Below are 16469 nucleotides of genomic sequence, written 5' to 3' on the forward strand. Positions count from 1 at the left end.
ATGCTTTCATAACATTTCATATGATTCTTCAAAAGGAGAATAACTTTAATGTGCTTTTTAATGAACATTGTTTTAATTGTTCGTACTGGTTATAATTACTTTTTGTTTCCTCTAGTGACAGTAAGAATTTGAGTGAAGAAATGCTTAAATGAATAGGAGTTTGGGAATATCTCCAAGAATTCATGTTTCATTTTGTCTAGTCTAATGGTTCTCAAACTTTTGGTTTCAAGATCATTTCACATTCTAAGAAATAATTGAGGAAGCCAAAGAGCTTTTGTTTTATATAGGTTATATTTACCAATATGTTAGGATGTTTCATCATTGTCATTTTCTTCAATGACATTATTAATTTTTTTCTATGATTTATTCTTTAACAGATTTTGGAGAATTATATTATTTAATTTCCAATTAATTTTTTATTTGCCTCTCCATGTATCCTTACTAATTATTTTTACTGCATTATGATCTGAAAAGGTTACATTATTATTTCTGCTCTTTTGCATTTTTTTGCAATGTCTTTATGCCCTAGTACATGGTCAGTCTTTGTGAATGTACCATGTGCTGTGAAAAGAAGGTGTATTCCTTTTTGTCCCTATTTATTTTTCTCCACAAATATACTAACTCTAATTTTTCTAAAATTCCATTCACATCTTTTACCTCTTATTTATTTTTTTATTTGATTTGTGGTCTGATAGGAGAAGATTCAGGTCTCCCACTAGTATAGCTTTACTATCTATTTCATCCTTGAGCTACACTAGTTTCTCCTTTAGAAATCTGGGTGCTATAACATTTGGTGCATACATGTTGAATACTGATTTTTCCTCATTGTCTATACTGCCTTTTATCAGAATGTAATTATCTTCCCTATCTCTTTTAATTAGATCTATTTTTACTTTGGCTTTGTCAGATATCAGGATTGCAACTCCTGCCTTCTTTTTCTCAGTTGATGCCCAGTAGATTTTTCCCCATCCACTTACCTTTACCCTGTGTGTGTCTACCTTCCTCATGTGTGTTTCTTATAGACAACATATGGTAGGATTTTGGTTTCTAATCCACTCTGCTATTTGCTTTCATTTTATGGGTGAATTCATTCCATTCACATTCAGAGATAGATTGCCAGCTGTGTATTTCCCAACATTTTGATTTCCACTCCTAGCCCTGCCTTTTCTTCTTTCCCTCTTTCCTTCTACATCAGTTTTGTTTTTAATCAGTCCCCCTAATTCCCACCCTTATTTTACTTCCCTTTCTACACCCCCCTCTTCTTATTCCCCTCTTATTTACAGTCTTTTTTCAACTACCCCTCCCCTCACCCTCTCCCTCCCTTGTATTGCTTTCCTCCCCACCAATCGGTTTTTTACTCTTCTGCTTATCTATAGGGCACAAATCAATTCTCTGCCCCAATGAATATGATTGTTCTTACCTCTTTCTATTTCAATTTCAATGCACATAAGAATTAAGTATTTCCTATCTCCAATCTCTTCATCCTTCCAGTGTATTAGTGTTCTCCCCCACTTCCACCATGTGCTTCTTTATGACATAAAAATTTACCCCATTTTGTTTCTTTTCCCATTTCTCTTAGTATTAACCTCTTTTTTTAACTCTAGTTGTGTGTGTATATATTTATTTGTGCATGCATGTATCTGTATACATATTTATGTCTTTACATTTCATCCTATACAGTTTGTCACTGTTCCCTCTTAAGTATAACTCTTCTAGCTACCCAGGTAATAATAACAATTTTTAAGAGTTACCAATATCCTCTTTTCTTGAAGGGATACATATCATTTTAACTTATTGGATCCCTTTTTAAAAGTTTGTTTTTTGTTGTTGTTTCCCCTTTCTTAATTACCTTTTGGTGATTCTCTTGAGTTCTGTGTTTGGGCATCAAATTTTCTGTTCAGGTCTGGGCTTTTCTTTATGAATCCTTGGAAATCCTTTATTTTATTAAATGACCATACTTTTCCCCTGCAAGAATATAGTCGGTTTTTCTGGGTAGTTGATTCTTGGTTGTAGACCTAATTCCCTTGCTTTCCGGAATATCATGTTCTATGCCTTTCCATCCTTCAGTGTAGATACAGCCAGATCCTTTGTTATCCTAACTGTGGTTCAGTGGTATCTGACTTCTTAGCAGCTTGTAATATTTTTTCCTTGGTCTGGTAGTTCTTGAATTTGGCTATAACATTCCTGGGTGTTATCAATTGAGGATTAAGTACAGAGGGTGATTTGGGTATTCTTTCAATCTCCACTTTTCCCTCTTGCTCTAGAATGTCAGGGCAGTTTTCTTGGATAATTTCCTGTCGAATGATGTCCAGGCTTTTTCTTTTGTTGATCTTCCGGTAGGCCAATGATTCTTAAGTTATCTCTCCTGGATCTGTTTTGTGGATGAGGTGTTTCATATTTTCCTCAAATTTTTCATTCTTTTGATTTTGTTTTATAGCTTCCTGCTGACTGGTGAAGTCATTTGCTTCTACTTGTTGGATTCAAGTTTTTAAAGAGTGAATTTTATCCCTGGCTTTTTAGTCATCCTCCTTCTTCTGATCTTTCATCTCCTTTGCCTCATTTTCAAATTGATTAATTTTTACTTTCAAGACACTTTTCGGTTTCCAGATGACTTATTTTGCTTTTTAAGTTCTTTTCCCAATTGTCTTCAGCCTCTCTTAATTGTTTTTTTTTTTATTGTATTTTTAGTTATTCCAAAGCCTGTGTCCAGTTCACTGGAATTTCTATGTTTTTGCTTGATATTCCTTGATCTTGCTCTTTGTTCATTGCCTGGATAGAAATTGTTGACTGTAATTTCTTTTTTTCTTTTTCTGTTCTTTACTCATATTTTCCCCTTCTTTCCCCTCTGTAATTGCCTGTAGTCTTTCTCCTCTCATTATGTGCTGGTTTGGTGGGTTTGGGCTGTTCTGTCCTAAGGGGGCTTCTTCTCTGTCCTGCTGTTTCATCAGGTTAGTCAGATCTTCCCTAGCTGACAGCAGAAGCTGAAAATGAGCTGGGCTTTCTGCCCTGTTTTCAAGGTTGTTGCCTGTAGTTTGTTGCAGCTTTTGCCCTTGGAGCTCAGTCAGCTAGGCTCTCAGATCAGTCTGTGTGGGAAGGGTGTTGAAGCTTGAGTTTCCCTTCCCTTTGAAGGCTTCTTATCTGCCCTATTGATGAGATTGAGCCAGGGCAGGGTTGATCTGCAAAGCTAGCTGTTCCCTGAGGCCAAAACCTCATGGGGGGGTTGGGGGGAGAAAGAGTGTCTTGGCTGTTACTAGGCTGGCCTGCTCTGTTTCTTCTCTAGCTGCCTCTGCACCACCTGTGTTCAATGCCCTAAGCCTGGCACATCTGTGCCAGCAAGGTACTCCCTCTGGCCTAGCACCCTTGCCTGCCTGGAGATTCCAGCCACAGCTGACTCAGTGCTATAGGCTGGTCCTGGGACCTTCCTTTTTCCTTCCCCTTAAAACCCCCATGGTCTAGAGTTCAGGCTTTTTTGGGAGGCATACCTTTTAAGTTGAGTCCAGCAGGGAGGGTTCCCTAGCTTTGTCCTGTTGTTAGATTTGGTTTTCAGTCCCCTTGAAGCATTGTGTTTTTGATTCAGTGAAGAAGGGTTTTCAGAGGTCTGAACTTTTGCTCTCTCTAAGCCGCCATCTTGACTCCCCCTCCTAACTGTAAAGGGTGAAATTATGGCTGAGACTGAATGTATAATTAATTTAGATCGCCAAGGATTTTATTTATAAAATCCTAATGAAAAACCCAAATAATAAAATACCCAAGTCAGCTGCCAAATTTTGTGGTGATTTAATGGCTATAGTAGAGAAAATTAAAAAGAAGGGAGAAAGATTTTTCCTTCCCCCTCCCCCCTCACCCCCCCTCCCCAGCTGGTACCTGACGGGAAGATTAGAAGATCTAGAAAGTAAGGGTTTGGAGTGTAAAGGAGGAAGGAATCAACCTGAACTCCAAAAGGGGCTCAGCTGAGATGCCTGAAGCTGAATCATGTCAAGGACAAAACTCACTGCTAAAATCCAGACAAGAACTGCCACCACTCCCAAGATGTCAGAATGCTTAGCACACTGCCAGCCAGAGTTGACTCTCCAGGGAAAGCAAAAGAGGCAGGAAGAAGTGACATGCCTTATATGGACGTTTTTACATCACTTTTCTGCGTCTCGTCTATACCAATGAGGACTTAGCTTAACTTAGGACAGCCCAGAGGTCTGTCCTTTTTTTTGCACATGTCTGTTGAAGGCCATCTCCTCAGATAATTAAATCTTGAGTTTGATGCCGACCTTCAAAATCTTGTTAAACTAAATAGGGTGGAGAATGTAGAGTTTCCAAAACCTGATTCTGTTATTCCAAGTATCTCCATTGTTATTGATCAGGAAAGAGCTAAATCAGATCTTCTAAAGAATGATCTGATTAGGGTGGAATAGTTTTTAAATGCACATGACTAGTATATTATGAATTAAAACTGATCTTAAAAGTATGTATTCATTTAAAAACAACAGTAATAAACCCATTATGCACTAATATAAATAACACTTTTATGGAAAACAGTCTTTTTTTCTAAACCTAAGTTTGTGAAGAAAATGGCACTGTTTTACATATTTTTGCAAATCTTTATTAAGAGTATGGCTTAACAAAAGACATAAAGATTATAATCTGCTTCTGTATTCAATATGTTGCAGTTCATTATTTTGGTTAAAGTGTATGAAAAAAATCTGGCCCTATAGAGATATGTAGCTGAAAAAGGAAGCATTTTTTCAAATAAGTCATGGGAAAAAAATGTTTACTTCAGTAGTTCCCTTAAAGGATCACAGAACTTTTAAGATCTGCTGCTGTAGGGGCAGTGAAGTGGCTCAGTGGTCAGAGTGCCAGGTTTGGAGACAAGAGGTCTTAGGTCCCTGGGTAAGGCACTTAACTCCAACTGCCTCTTACTACTCTTTTGCCTTGGAACTGATACTTGGTATCAATTCTAAGATAAAAGGTAGGGATTTAAAAAAATAAAATGATCGTCTTCTTACCAAGAAGTTGAGATTATGTTCATTCATGTTCTTTTGAAGTCATGATTTATTGCTGCTTTGGTCAGTTCTGAGGTCTTTTAAGCTTGCTTTCCCTTATGTTATTGCAGTCATCATATAAACTGTGTTTCTGGTTCTGCTCTTCTGCTCTGGTTCATCACTTCATGAGTCTTTTTCTATTTCTATTTTCCATTCATATATCACAATTTGTTCCATTTATATTCCAATTGGTGATCAATTTTTTTTCTGTTCTTTGCTTCAACAAAAAATTGCTGCCCCAGTGAGCTCTTAGGGAATGGAAGTCATTTTGCTCTGCAGTGCCCCCGCCTTTCTGCCTGAGCTAGCTGGGTGCGGTTGCTTGCTTGTCCTCTCGATTTCTCCTCTCTCTCTCTCCCTCTCTTTCCTCCCTCCCTCCCTCTCTCTCTCCCTCCGTCCCTCCTTTTCTCTCTCCCTCTTCCAGTTGGTCGGGAGCTTCTAGCGTTTGGCAGCAACGTCTCCTCTGCTCCTCGTTGCTGGGGTGCTGTCCATCCTTTAGGGTCCCTGCTGAGGGGTCTGTCTGAAGAGCCTCTCCGTTTTAGCTGTTCAATAAGAGCATCCTGAAGTTAACCTTCTATGTGGAAGAGTGTGGGGAAAACAGCCTGGCTATTCTGAAGGTTCTTGGAACAGAATAAGGCACTTGTGAACATCATGCCCAAGTTTTACTGTGATTACTGAGATACCTATCTCACTCACGATTCTCCATCTATGAGGAAGACCCACTGTAGTGGAAGGAAGCACAAAGAGAAGTGAGAGACTATTACCAAAAATGGATGGAAGAGCAAACCCAGAGCCTGATTGATAAAACTACCACTGCATTTCAGCAAAGAAGAATCCCTCCCAATCTTTTCTCTGCTCTTCCACTAGGAGGGCCTATGATCCCACCTCCTCACCCTAGCATGATGGGGCCTCCCCCACCTGGGATGATGCCTGTGGGGCCTCCTGGCATGAGGATGCCCATGGGAGGTCACATGCCTATGATGCCTGGCCCTCCAATGATGAGACCTCTTCCCCATCCCATGATGGTCCCCACTCACCCAGCGATGCCCAGACCAGACAGATAAAATAAAGGAAATACAAGGAAGCCCATTTCTCAGTTTTCAATTCTTTGTTCTATTTCACCAGAACATCATGGTGCTGGGCCTCAGATATGTTTTTTTTCCCTTCCCCTTTTTAAAACATTGACACTTTTACATTACAGTCACTTTCAGTGGTCCGACCCCTTTCCCTACTCTTCAGTATTTCCTTCCCCTGTGATAAATAAGCACAGTGAAGAAAAAAAAGCATTGGACATGTCTAAAAATTCTCCCATTTTCTGCACCAACAGTTTTAACTTTGTAGTGGTCCCCCTTCCCCTGCCCTTCAGTATTTCCCTCCCCTGTGATAAATAAGCACAGTGAAAAAAAAATGAGCATATTGGTCATGTCTAAAAATTCTCTTTCTCTGTACCTATATAGTTTTAACACCTCTCTGCCAAGGAAAAAATGGAAACGTCCTTTACCAGTCCTCTGAAGTCACAATTGCATAATACATTCATTGATCAGAGCTTTGAAGTCTATCAGTGTTGTGTTCCTTAATATTGTGGTGATTGTGTAAATTGTTTTTCCTGTTCCTACTTACTTTCCCTCTACCATTAGTTCATAGAAGCCATGACGTATTTCTCTAATCCATATTCATTTCTTACAGCAAAACAATATCCCATCACTTTCATATATCTCATGTGTTTGGTGTTTCTCAATTGGTGGGTATTGTTGGTTTGCAGTTCTTTGCTACTATAAAAAGTGCTGCTATTGATATTTTTGTGTATATGGGACCTTTCCCGCTATCTTTGCCCTTCTTGGGTTATATGCCAATAGTGGTATCACTGAGTCAAAGATGTGTTTTAGTGACTTTTTAGAGTAATTCCAAATCATTTTTCAGAACTGTCAAATTCATAGCTCCACCAAAAGTGCATTAGTGTGCCTATCTTTCCACAGTCCCTCCAACACTGACCATTTTCCTCTTGTCATCTTTCTCAAAATTGTGTAAAGTGAAGCTTCAGAGTTTTAATTTGCATTTCTCATTTTAGAGAGTTGGAGCATTCTGTCATGATTGTTCATAGCTTGCCAGTTTTGGGTTTTTTTTTTTTTTGGTTTTTTTTGCTGACTGCCCCAGAGGTGGTTTCCAAACATATAAGAAGACTTCCCACTTCCTGTCAAAGAAACAATTTAAAAAGGAAGAGTGGGGCAGAAATGCAGCTTATATTTGTATTGTCACATATAAAAATAAAAGTATTGATTGTTTTAGCATTAAAAAAAAAAATTGCTGCCCCAACTACTTATACATATGAGTCTTTCCCTCTACTTTCTTTAGATGTACACACACATATGATAGTAATAGCACGGTTAGCTGATTATAAACATGTGTGGAATTTTTCCCCCATTAACTCCAGAGAGGTAAATTGATAATCACTTCATCTTTAGCACTTTTCTAAGGAAGAATATCCTCATTATTAGTAAAAATCTCAAGCTGTACTCTATTCAGCTGTACCTGAGACTGAAACCAAAACCAGCTTAGAATTGATAATGAGACTCTTGACAGCTCTATAATTTTTTTTTTTTAGCCCTTACCTTTAGTCTTGGAATCAATATTGTGTATTGGTTCCAATGCAGAAGAGTGATAAGGGCTAGGGAATGGGGGTTAAGTGACTTGCTCAGGGTCACACAGCTAGGAAGTATATGAGGTCAGATTTGAACCTAGGACCTCCCATCTCTAGGCCTGGTTCTCAATCCACTGAGCCACCCAGCTGCCCCTCTATATGTTTTTTATTTGACTCTTAGGAAGTTTCTACTTAGAACTCTTAGTAATAGGAATTTCTTTACTCATAACTTATAAGTACTTCATTCTCTAAGCACAAGAAAATGCAGCAAATTATGTAGAAATGTTTTGCATTATTTGATATACATAATGAGTATTATATTTCTTGCCTTCTCAATAGGTGGGAAAGAGAATAGAGAAAGAAAGAATTTGAAATAAAAAGAAATATTAAAAAGAAAGAAAAATGGAGTAGAGATGCACCCAAATAGTGACCATATCTGTGGGTCATTTCATGTTATGAAAGTCTAAAAGTTTAATATGACATTAAACTGAAAATGGGGGGGGGTTAAGTTACATTTTCATGATTAGATTTTCTAGAAATTTAACTAACTTTGTTTGGCATTCAATTCAAGAAATTGAGTAAATATGGTGCCATACCTGTAAGTAGGTATTTAGATGCTTGTTCAACCAATGCTTGTTGAATTATACCTACTCTGTAGTGTGCTGTGCTAATAGTTAGCATTGTTTAGTTAAGTTATAATTTGGGCTCTCCACTTGCAAGTGAGAAAATTAGAAAACTCACTTCTTACTTTGGCTTTAGCCACCTAAAAAAGATGAGCAGTTTTTTGTATCCTTGACTATGTGCCCTAGGGAAAATTCGGGATCTTTTGGTAATGACACTTGTAAGAAAACACCTTTCAAGAGTTTCATTGTGGCTACACAGATATGTAAGCTTAAAGTATTAGCCAAGTATTAGCCCCACTTTGTCTTCAAATTTGAGCACTAAAACTAAACTTTCTTACCTCTTAATTTTTAACCTTTGAAAAATAAAATAAAAGGTAAGACATGCTAACTTGTGACATCTTTTTCTTTAATCAGACTGGCCTTACCCCTTTGATGGAAGCAGCTTCAGGAGGATATGCAGAAGTTGGAAGAGTCCTCCTGGATAAAGGAGCAGATGTCAATGCTCCTCCTGTGCCTTCTTCACGAGATACAGCTTTAACAATAGCCGCAGATAAAGGCCACTACAAATTCTGCGAGCTACTTATTAATAGGTAGAGACAGGTTTTATATATATATATAAATAATTTATTCTGCCTATGCTAACCAAGCCCTTTATTGCAATGCTTACATTTGCTGAAGCTTTTTTAAGAAAGGAAAGCTGTTTTCAAATCACATTGTAGTATCTGACAGGTTTTAGAGAACACCAGAAAAATGCAGTCATTTTTCAAACTGAACACATAACCTTATTTAAATATACTCTGATTTTTATAGGGGAGCCCATATTGATGTTCGTAACAAGAAAGGAAACACACCACTCTGGCTGGCAGCAAATGGTGGTCATTTTGATGTGGTGCAATTACTGGTGCAAGCAGGTGCTGACGTGGATGCTGCAGATAACCGGAAAATTACACCTCTCATGTCAGCATTTCGCAAGGTGATTTGATGTGAAATACTAGATTTATGGCAAACTTATTAATTAGAGCCACTGTGGTGAGGTAGAAAATTTTGAGTCATGTGGCAGGTTAGTGAAAGTGAAATTGTTTCTCAAGCACGAATATTCTCAGCAAAAATTAGATTTTTATGTCATTAAAAAATAACTAAGGGACAGCTAGGTGTCTTGGTGGATTGAGAGCCAGGCCTAGAGAAGGGAGGTCCTAGATTCAAATCTGGCCTCAGACACTTCCTGCCTGTATGACCCTGGGCAAGTCACTTAATCCCCATTGCCTAGTCTTTACCACTCTTCTGCCTTAGAACCAATACACAGTATTGATTCTAAGATGGAAGGTAAGGGTTTGGGGTTTTGTTTTTTAAGGGGGGGTGGGAATTCATGGGGGTAGCTATGTGGCTCAGTGGATAGAGAGCCAGGCCTGAAGAGAGTTCATCTTGGATTTAAATGTGGCCTTAGACACTTCCTAGCTGTGTGACCTTGGGCAAGTCACTTAACCCCTATTGCCTAGCCCTTTCCACTCTTCTGCCTTAGAACCAATACACACTATGGATTCTAAGACGGAAGATAAGGGTTTTTACGAAAAACAAACTAGAAATCAGCAGTAATTGGCCAAGTAATAATACTGTCATATGGAAGAAATTCTATCTAAGAAAGAATATTACTTGGTGGAAGATGAACTTTTATTTGGTAGGGGAAGTGGAAGAGAAAATCCTCTTACTACATTTTGCTAAATTGACAGTATAAGCCAAGTGCCTTTGCACCATGTTTTCTCTATGAGCTATATTGTAAATAGACTTTTGTTTACTCCATTTGGCAGAATTTTTACTATCGGCTGAAAGGAAATGTTCCTGCTTCTATAGTAGATTTAATGAAATCATGTTTGTCAGCAGTATGTTAATTGAATAGATAGCTGAATTAGATCTCTCAATCTTAGTCATTTCTTAGGTAGTCCCTCATATAATATACCTTTATATGAATTAAATTTCAAACATAAAAGTGAAGCTTCAAGAAAAAGACTATCACAGAGCAGGTCTATAGTTCCTCTTGCTAAAAGAAATGGAAGTCAGCTGCCACACCCATTCGATAATGGTAAACATGTTATATCAGGAATGCAAAGGCAAAATTCCAGGAAACACTACTTAACAACCATACTGTTTTCTGCTTAAGACACAAGCTTTTCACTTTACAAAACTCAGTAATAAGCCCTCCTATTGCAATGGTACTTACTAAGCACTGCAAACTCTTCTAATAGTTTGGATTCAATAATTTTTTTTTTTCAAAAAGCAAATTTTTTTCTGTATCTTATTTTATTCTAGAGAATATTTTTCTTACAATAATTTATTTCTATTTTCATTTGGTTATGGGTTGATGATTAGAGCCAGGAAAAATTACCTCAGTTGATGAAACATCTTTGTAGTTGTCCACTTCCCTCCATGATTAGTTTCCTAATATTATTTTGAAAATGGATGATTATTCCCTGGAGCTAATTTTCATGTGTACTTTCTCTACAGGGCCATGTAAAAGTTGTGCAGTATTTGGTGAAAGAAGTCAATCAGTTTCCTTCTGATATTGAATGCATGAGATACATAGCAACTATCACTGATAAGGTAAGTAGTATGATATTGAAACATTGTTTCTCTGGAGAAATATTGTGCTATGGTAGAATTAAGATTCTATTTTTCTTAGTAAATCGCTTTTCTTTTTTTAGGTTTTATTGATACATTTTATCTCAGCCATGGTGATCACTTCCCAATATTAGCCCTCCAAAAATCCTCCCTTATTTACCCCAGAAAAGACAAAACCATCTTATAGAATGAGTGCAACTAACAGATTAAGTAATGTTTTTTATGTATTTGAATACTTCCACAACTCTGAGAGAATGGAAATTGTTCCATCTTCAGTCCTCTGTGGCCAACATTGTCGCTGCAATGGATCTAAATTTAGTGTTTGTCTTTAGTGACATTTTCATTTACATCATTTGTGCATATATTCCCCTTGTTCTGCTTTTTCTGCATAATCTCATACAAGTCTTTCCATGTTTCTTTTAACTCTTTATGTTAGTTGTATACTGCAATGCAGTAATATTCTGTTATATTCACATACCAATATTAATTAAGCCATTTCTTTTAACTTTTCTCTCTTTTTTTAAACTCTTCCATCATAGAATCAATACTGTGTATTGGTTCTTTTTATTTTTTTTTTGGCTTGAACTCAGTGGACATTTATTAAATATTTTTTAATTGAATTCATGCCCTTTTTTTTTTCGCGTTTGAATAAGTTTATTAAGTCAATTTAGAACATTATTCCTTGGTTACAATAATCACATTATTTCCCTCCCTCCCCTCCACCCACCCTTCCCGCAGCCAACACGCAGTTTCATTGGGTATTACTTGTATCCTTGATCAGAACCTATTTCCATGTTGTTGTTTACACTAGGATATTCATTTAGAGCCTACATCCCCAACCATATCCCTTTGACCCATGTATTCAAGCAGTTGTTTTTCTTAGGCGTTTTTACTCGCGCAGTGTTTCTCTGGAGGTGGATAGTGGTTTTTCTTGTAGGTTCCTCTGAGTTAGTTGTTCAGGGTCATTGCATTGCCACTAATGGAGAAGTCTGTTACATTCGATTGTACCATAATGTATCAGTCTCTGTGTACAATGTTCTCTTGGTTCTCCTCCTCTCACTCTGCATCAATTCCTGGAGGTCATTCCACTTCACATGGAATTTCTCCAGTTCCTTTTAGCACAATAGTATTCCATTACCAACATATACCACAATTTGTTCAGTCATTCCCCAATTGAAGGTCATCTCCTCAATTTTCCAATTTTTTGACACCACAAAGAGTGCAGCTATGAATATTTTTGTACAAACATTAAATTTGTCAACTTCTTGAGTGAATGTAGCATCTTAGAATTAATACTGTGTATTGGTTCTAAGGCAGAAGTATTGTAAGGGTTAGGCAATGGGGGTCAAGTAATATGCCCTGCATCAAACTGCTACCAAAGTGTCTGAGATTAAATTTTAACCCAGAACCTCCCATCTCTATGCCTGGCTCTCAGTCCACTGAGCCACTGAGCTGCCCCCTTTTTAACTTTTCTCTTTTCATTTATTCATTTGTAAATTCAGTATACTATTTTTGGTAAAATATTTTGAGATTTTTTTTCCCCCATGCAGGATTTATTACAATAACTGAGTTACCTGGTCTATTATTCTATTCTATATGTGGTTTTTCCCTGTCTTCATTTATAGCCAGATGATATAGAGAGATGGCCTTCAACTCATGAAAATGTAAATTAAGGTCTAAAGTTTGAAACATACTATGTGACTGTTAGGTAGTTGTATAATTTATAAGTACAGTAGGCCAGAGGTGTCAGAAACAAAGCCCATAACACTCCTAAGTGCAGAACTAAAATAATATTTGACAAATAAAAATGCAACAAAATATAGCTGCCATTAACATTTTAAAGCCAGGTCAATATGTGGCCCACAGAGATTTATGTACAGTTTATTGACCCCCATTTCTACTTGAATTTGATACCCCTGCTCTAGGGAAAGTCTTTTCTCATGATCCTTCTAAAACTAGACATTATAGAGCAGTTGTCAGTCTTTTTTTTTAAGCCCTTACCTTCCATCTTGGAATCAATACTGTGTATATTGGCTCCAAGGCAGAAGAGTGGTAAGGGCTAGGCAATGGGGATCAAGTGACTTGCCCAGGGTCACACAGCTGGGAAGTGTCTGAGGCCAGATTTGAACCTAGGACCTTCCATCTCTAGGCCTGGCTTTCAATCCACTGAGCTACCCAGCTGCCCCCTGCCAGTCTGTTTTGAGAGAGAGGGAGCTTCTTCATCATGAGTTCCCTACTCCAATGAAATTACAAATTCAGACAAAATAAAAATTAATTTAACCAGGTAAAATACTGAGAACTATTAAATGATGGCTTTTCTGTGACATCTTAAACTTTTCAGAAGATAGTTCTGTTCTTTAAAATTACCTAATATTATGCCCTAGAAGGGCTTCAAGGCTTTTGGCTTCCAAGTAACATTCCAGATTGTGACAAGTCACAAAGCCCAAAGTTAAAAGTCCTCACCCTTTTTATCCTTGTTAGGACTCCAGAATGAGCACAGTGAAATGAGACCAAAGAGAGAAGTTTTCTCCCTTGTTCTCTGCTGCATTGCCTGGGCTGTTAGGAAGCTTCTACAATCATCTCTTTCAAGTTAATAAAACACTTATTCCTTATTTTGAAGAAAGACTGCTGCCACACACAGTTTTGAATGGCCTGACAGCTGTTCTGTGAGTTTTATTTGTGCTGTAATTATATTTCTACAATTATTTAGTCTCATTTTCCACCCTAGGAACTGTTGAAAAAATGTCACCAGTGTGTTGAGACAATTGTGAAAGCTAAAGACCAGCAAGCTGCTGAAGCAAATAAGAATGCAAGTATCCTGCTGAAGGAGCTCGATTTAGAAAAGGTAAATGGGGAGACACTAGTGCAATTTGGGACAATACTGACTTATATAAATAATCCTACATTCTCCTAGGAATCTGCTTTAAAGGAATTTAATGTTGTGTTACTGTCTACATTGTTTTGGGAAATGTTTTGATATATACATATGAGTATAACTAACAAATAGTTTTAAGATTTAATAAAGCAAGAGATTGACCTTTTGAAGAGCAAGAAATACATTTTCCAAATTGTACTCCTAGATCAGTATTTTTAACATATAGTCTGGGTAGTGATATAGTGAAACTTGTGATATAGTTAAATTCTTTTCACACAATTTGCTATAAGGGCTAACTTACCTATAAAGTGACCTCTTAAATAATTTCTTTGTTTTAGGGTATTATTAGATCCATATTTAAAAGATCAACTGGGCTAATAACTAACAGTTGTGGCACATCAATTCAATGTGTTAGTATATTTATTATTAACAAAACATTGAAAATGCCTTTGAGTGGTACCCCACATTACCTTCCAGCTCATGCTCCTTTTAAGTAAATGAGAATTTCAAAGATGATTGAAATGTTCGTGTCAATATTACAAATCAATCATTTGTAAATATTTTACAAATCATTCAGAATTTTAATGAATAATAGTCTAATTGTTGAACTTACTCTGATTTTTTTGAAGAAATACTTCCATTCTTGATCAAGTTAATTTATTCTCTCGTATACTCTTTTTCATCGAGTTTTCTCAGAAATTATTTTTCTTTTTTTTTAAACCCTTACCTTCCATTTTGTAATCAATACTGTGTATTGGTTTCAAGGCAGAAGAGTGGTAAGGGCTAGGCAATGGGGATTAAGTGACTTGCCCAGGGTCACACAGCTGAGAAGTGTCTGAAGCCAGATTTGAACCTAGGACCTCCCTCTCTAGGCCTGGCTCTCAATCCACTGAGCTACTCAGCTGCCCCCTCTCAGAAGTTTCTGTTGAGTAATGTTTCTCTTCCCTAAAGAAATGTATGTTTATTAAACACATACTTTATGTATATACAGTAGGCTCAATTTTTGAGTTCTCTGCTTTATTTTGATATACCAGAAACTTGTTGAAGTTATTGTTTTATGTGGTACATTTTGAGATGTGGTAGTTATCTCCTCTAATTTTCTTCTTCATAATTCTTGGTATTTACTCATCATTTTTTTCTACTTTAAATTGATATTGATTTATATTTTGTTAGGTGTTTATTAAAGTGCTAATATTTGTGAAACTATACTTGCTTGACCTAACCATGAGTGGTCTGTATCCCTCTATTTATTTGCTTTATCCTCCATTTCAGTCAAAATCATTTTGAGGTCATTTTTGTATTGGTGTAGGTCTATTATATGTCTTAATAGAACTCAAATATTTCTTGTATTTTATTGTATAGATTATTTCTCTTTCCATCAGTTCTTTTTTTGTCCTTATTGTTGGTATATAGGAATGCAGATTATACTTATGGGTTTGTCTTGTATTCTGCTACTTTACTAAGGTAATTTGTTACCTTTATTTTTTGTTGACTGTCTTAATTTTTTTTAGGCTATAATTGTCATCTGCAAGCAAATTTCCATTTATTCATTATAAATTTCTTTTTCATGACTTAACTGCTATTTGCTAAGATTCCTAAAGTTGATAGATAGGATTGGCAAGAGTGAATGTCTTTAACAACTTCTTAATGTGCATGCTTTTAGTATGTCTCTGTTGTATATAATAAATGTATGTATGAGACAATATATGTAATATGTACTTTGTAAACCTTCAACACTATATAAATATTATTATTTTGGATTTAAATTTTTGTCCCTAGTGCTTAGCAAATAAATACTTTTTGAAATAACCTTTTTTTTTTAAGGGGTGACTGTGGCATATAAATAGACTTTTTCAGTATGTTTCTTCATTTTGCCTAACTTTTTTTCTCTTTATGCTATATATTTTCAATGATAGCTCTAGAAGGAGAATAATGAGATAGATATATTGGGAAATAAAGGTGAAATGAAAACAAAAATGTTGAATACTAAAGAAAAAACAATTGTTAACATTTAATGCTTTATGGTTTGCAAAGCACTTTATATATCATTTGATCTTGAGTCAGAGGCCATCTTTTTGTCCCCTTTTAAAGAGGAAAATGAGGTTGGCAGAGAATAAGTGACTTCCCCAAGTGAAATAATTAATAAATGTCGAGAAAGGATTTCAACTTTGATCTTTCTGATTCCAAGTCCATCACTCTACTCCACTATGCCACTTAGCTACTTATAAAAGAAAAAAAATACTTTTATATTTTATCTTTAGGAGAAAGATCCTGCAGTAGTTAAAAAATAAAGATTGAAATGGGGTTTTTTTCTTGAAGACTTATGAGAAAAAAATGATCATTTAGCTTTTTTTCTCTTGCTGATAAGCTTTATTATATTTTTTGCTAGTGTTAAATACTTTAATTTCTTTGCTACCTAAAGTAGAAGTGAAATTCTTCTATAATCCTTCTAATGAATCCAAGAGAAACAAGTTGATGATGGTCATCTATCTTTTTCTCATACTGTTTACCAAGTTATAGAGCACAATAGCTTAATATTTCAGAGCTGCTTTTGTATTAACTTTCAATGAAAATTACATTTTTACAATGTCGATGTAAATTAGCTAACTGTATCCAAGCTGAAATTTATCAGGATTTTAGAATTGCTGGGGTTTTTTTTATTTGTTTGTTTTTTTAATTGGCTCACTTCT

At 36.3% G+C, this 16469-nt stretch overlaps 1 protein-coding gene and 1 pseudogene across 15 annotated transcripts in view; both read left to right on the forward strand.

Moving 5' to 3' along the window:
* Positions 1–16469, forward strand: part of ANKHD1 (ankyrin repeat and KH domain containing 1) — a 124715-nt gene that overhangs the window by 82769 nt on the left and 25477 nt on the right. For all 15 annotated transcript variants that reach the window (XM_056793453.1, XM_056824341.1, XM_056825068.1 and 12 more), the window contains 4 exons: positions 8706–8881; positions 9102–9264; positions 10791–10886; positions 13633–13749. In XM_056793453.1, coding sequence (XP_056649431.1) covers positions 8706–8881; positions 9102–9264; positions 10791–10886; positions 13633–13749 — 552 coding nt within the window. The remainder of the gene's footprint in view (positions 1–8705; positions 8882–9101; positions 9265–10790; positions 10887–13632; positions 13750–16469) is intronic.
* On the forward strand, positions 7–8692 carry LOC100027820 (U1 small nuclear ribonucleoprotein C-like; annotated as a pseudogene).

The sequence above is a fragment of the Monodelphis domestica genome, chromosome 1 (assembly GCF_027887165.1).
Source record: "Monodelphis domestica isolate mMonDom1 chromosome 1, mMonDom1.pri, whole genome shotgun sequence".
NCBI lineage: Eukaryota > Metazoa > Chordata > Mammalia > Didelphimorphia > Didelphidae > Monodelphis > Monodelphis domestica.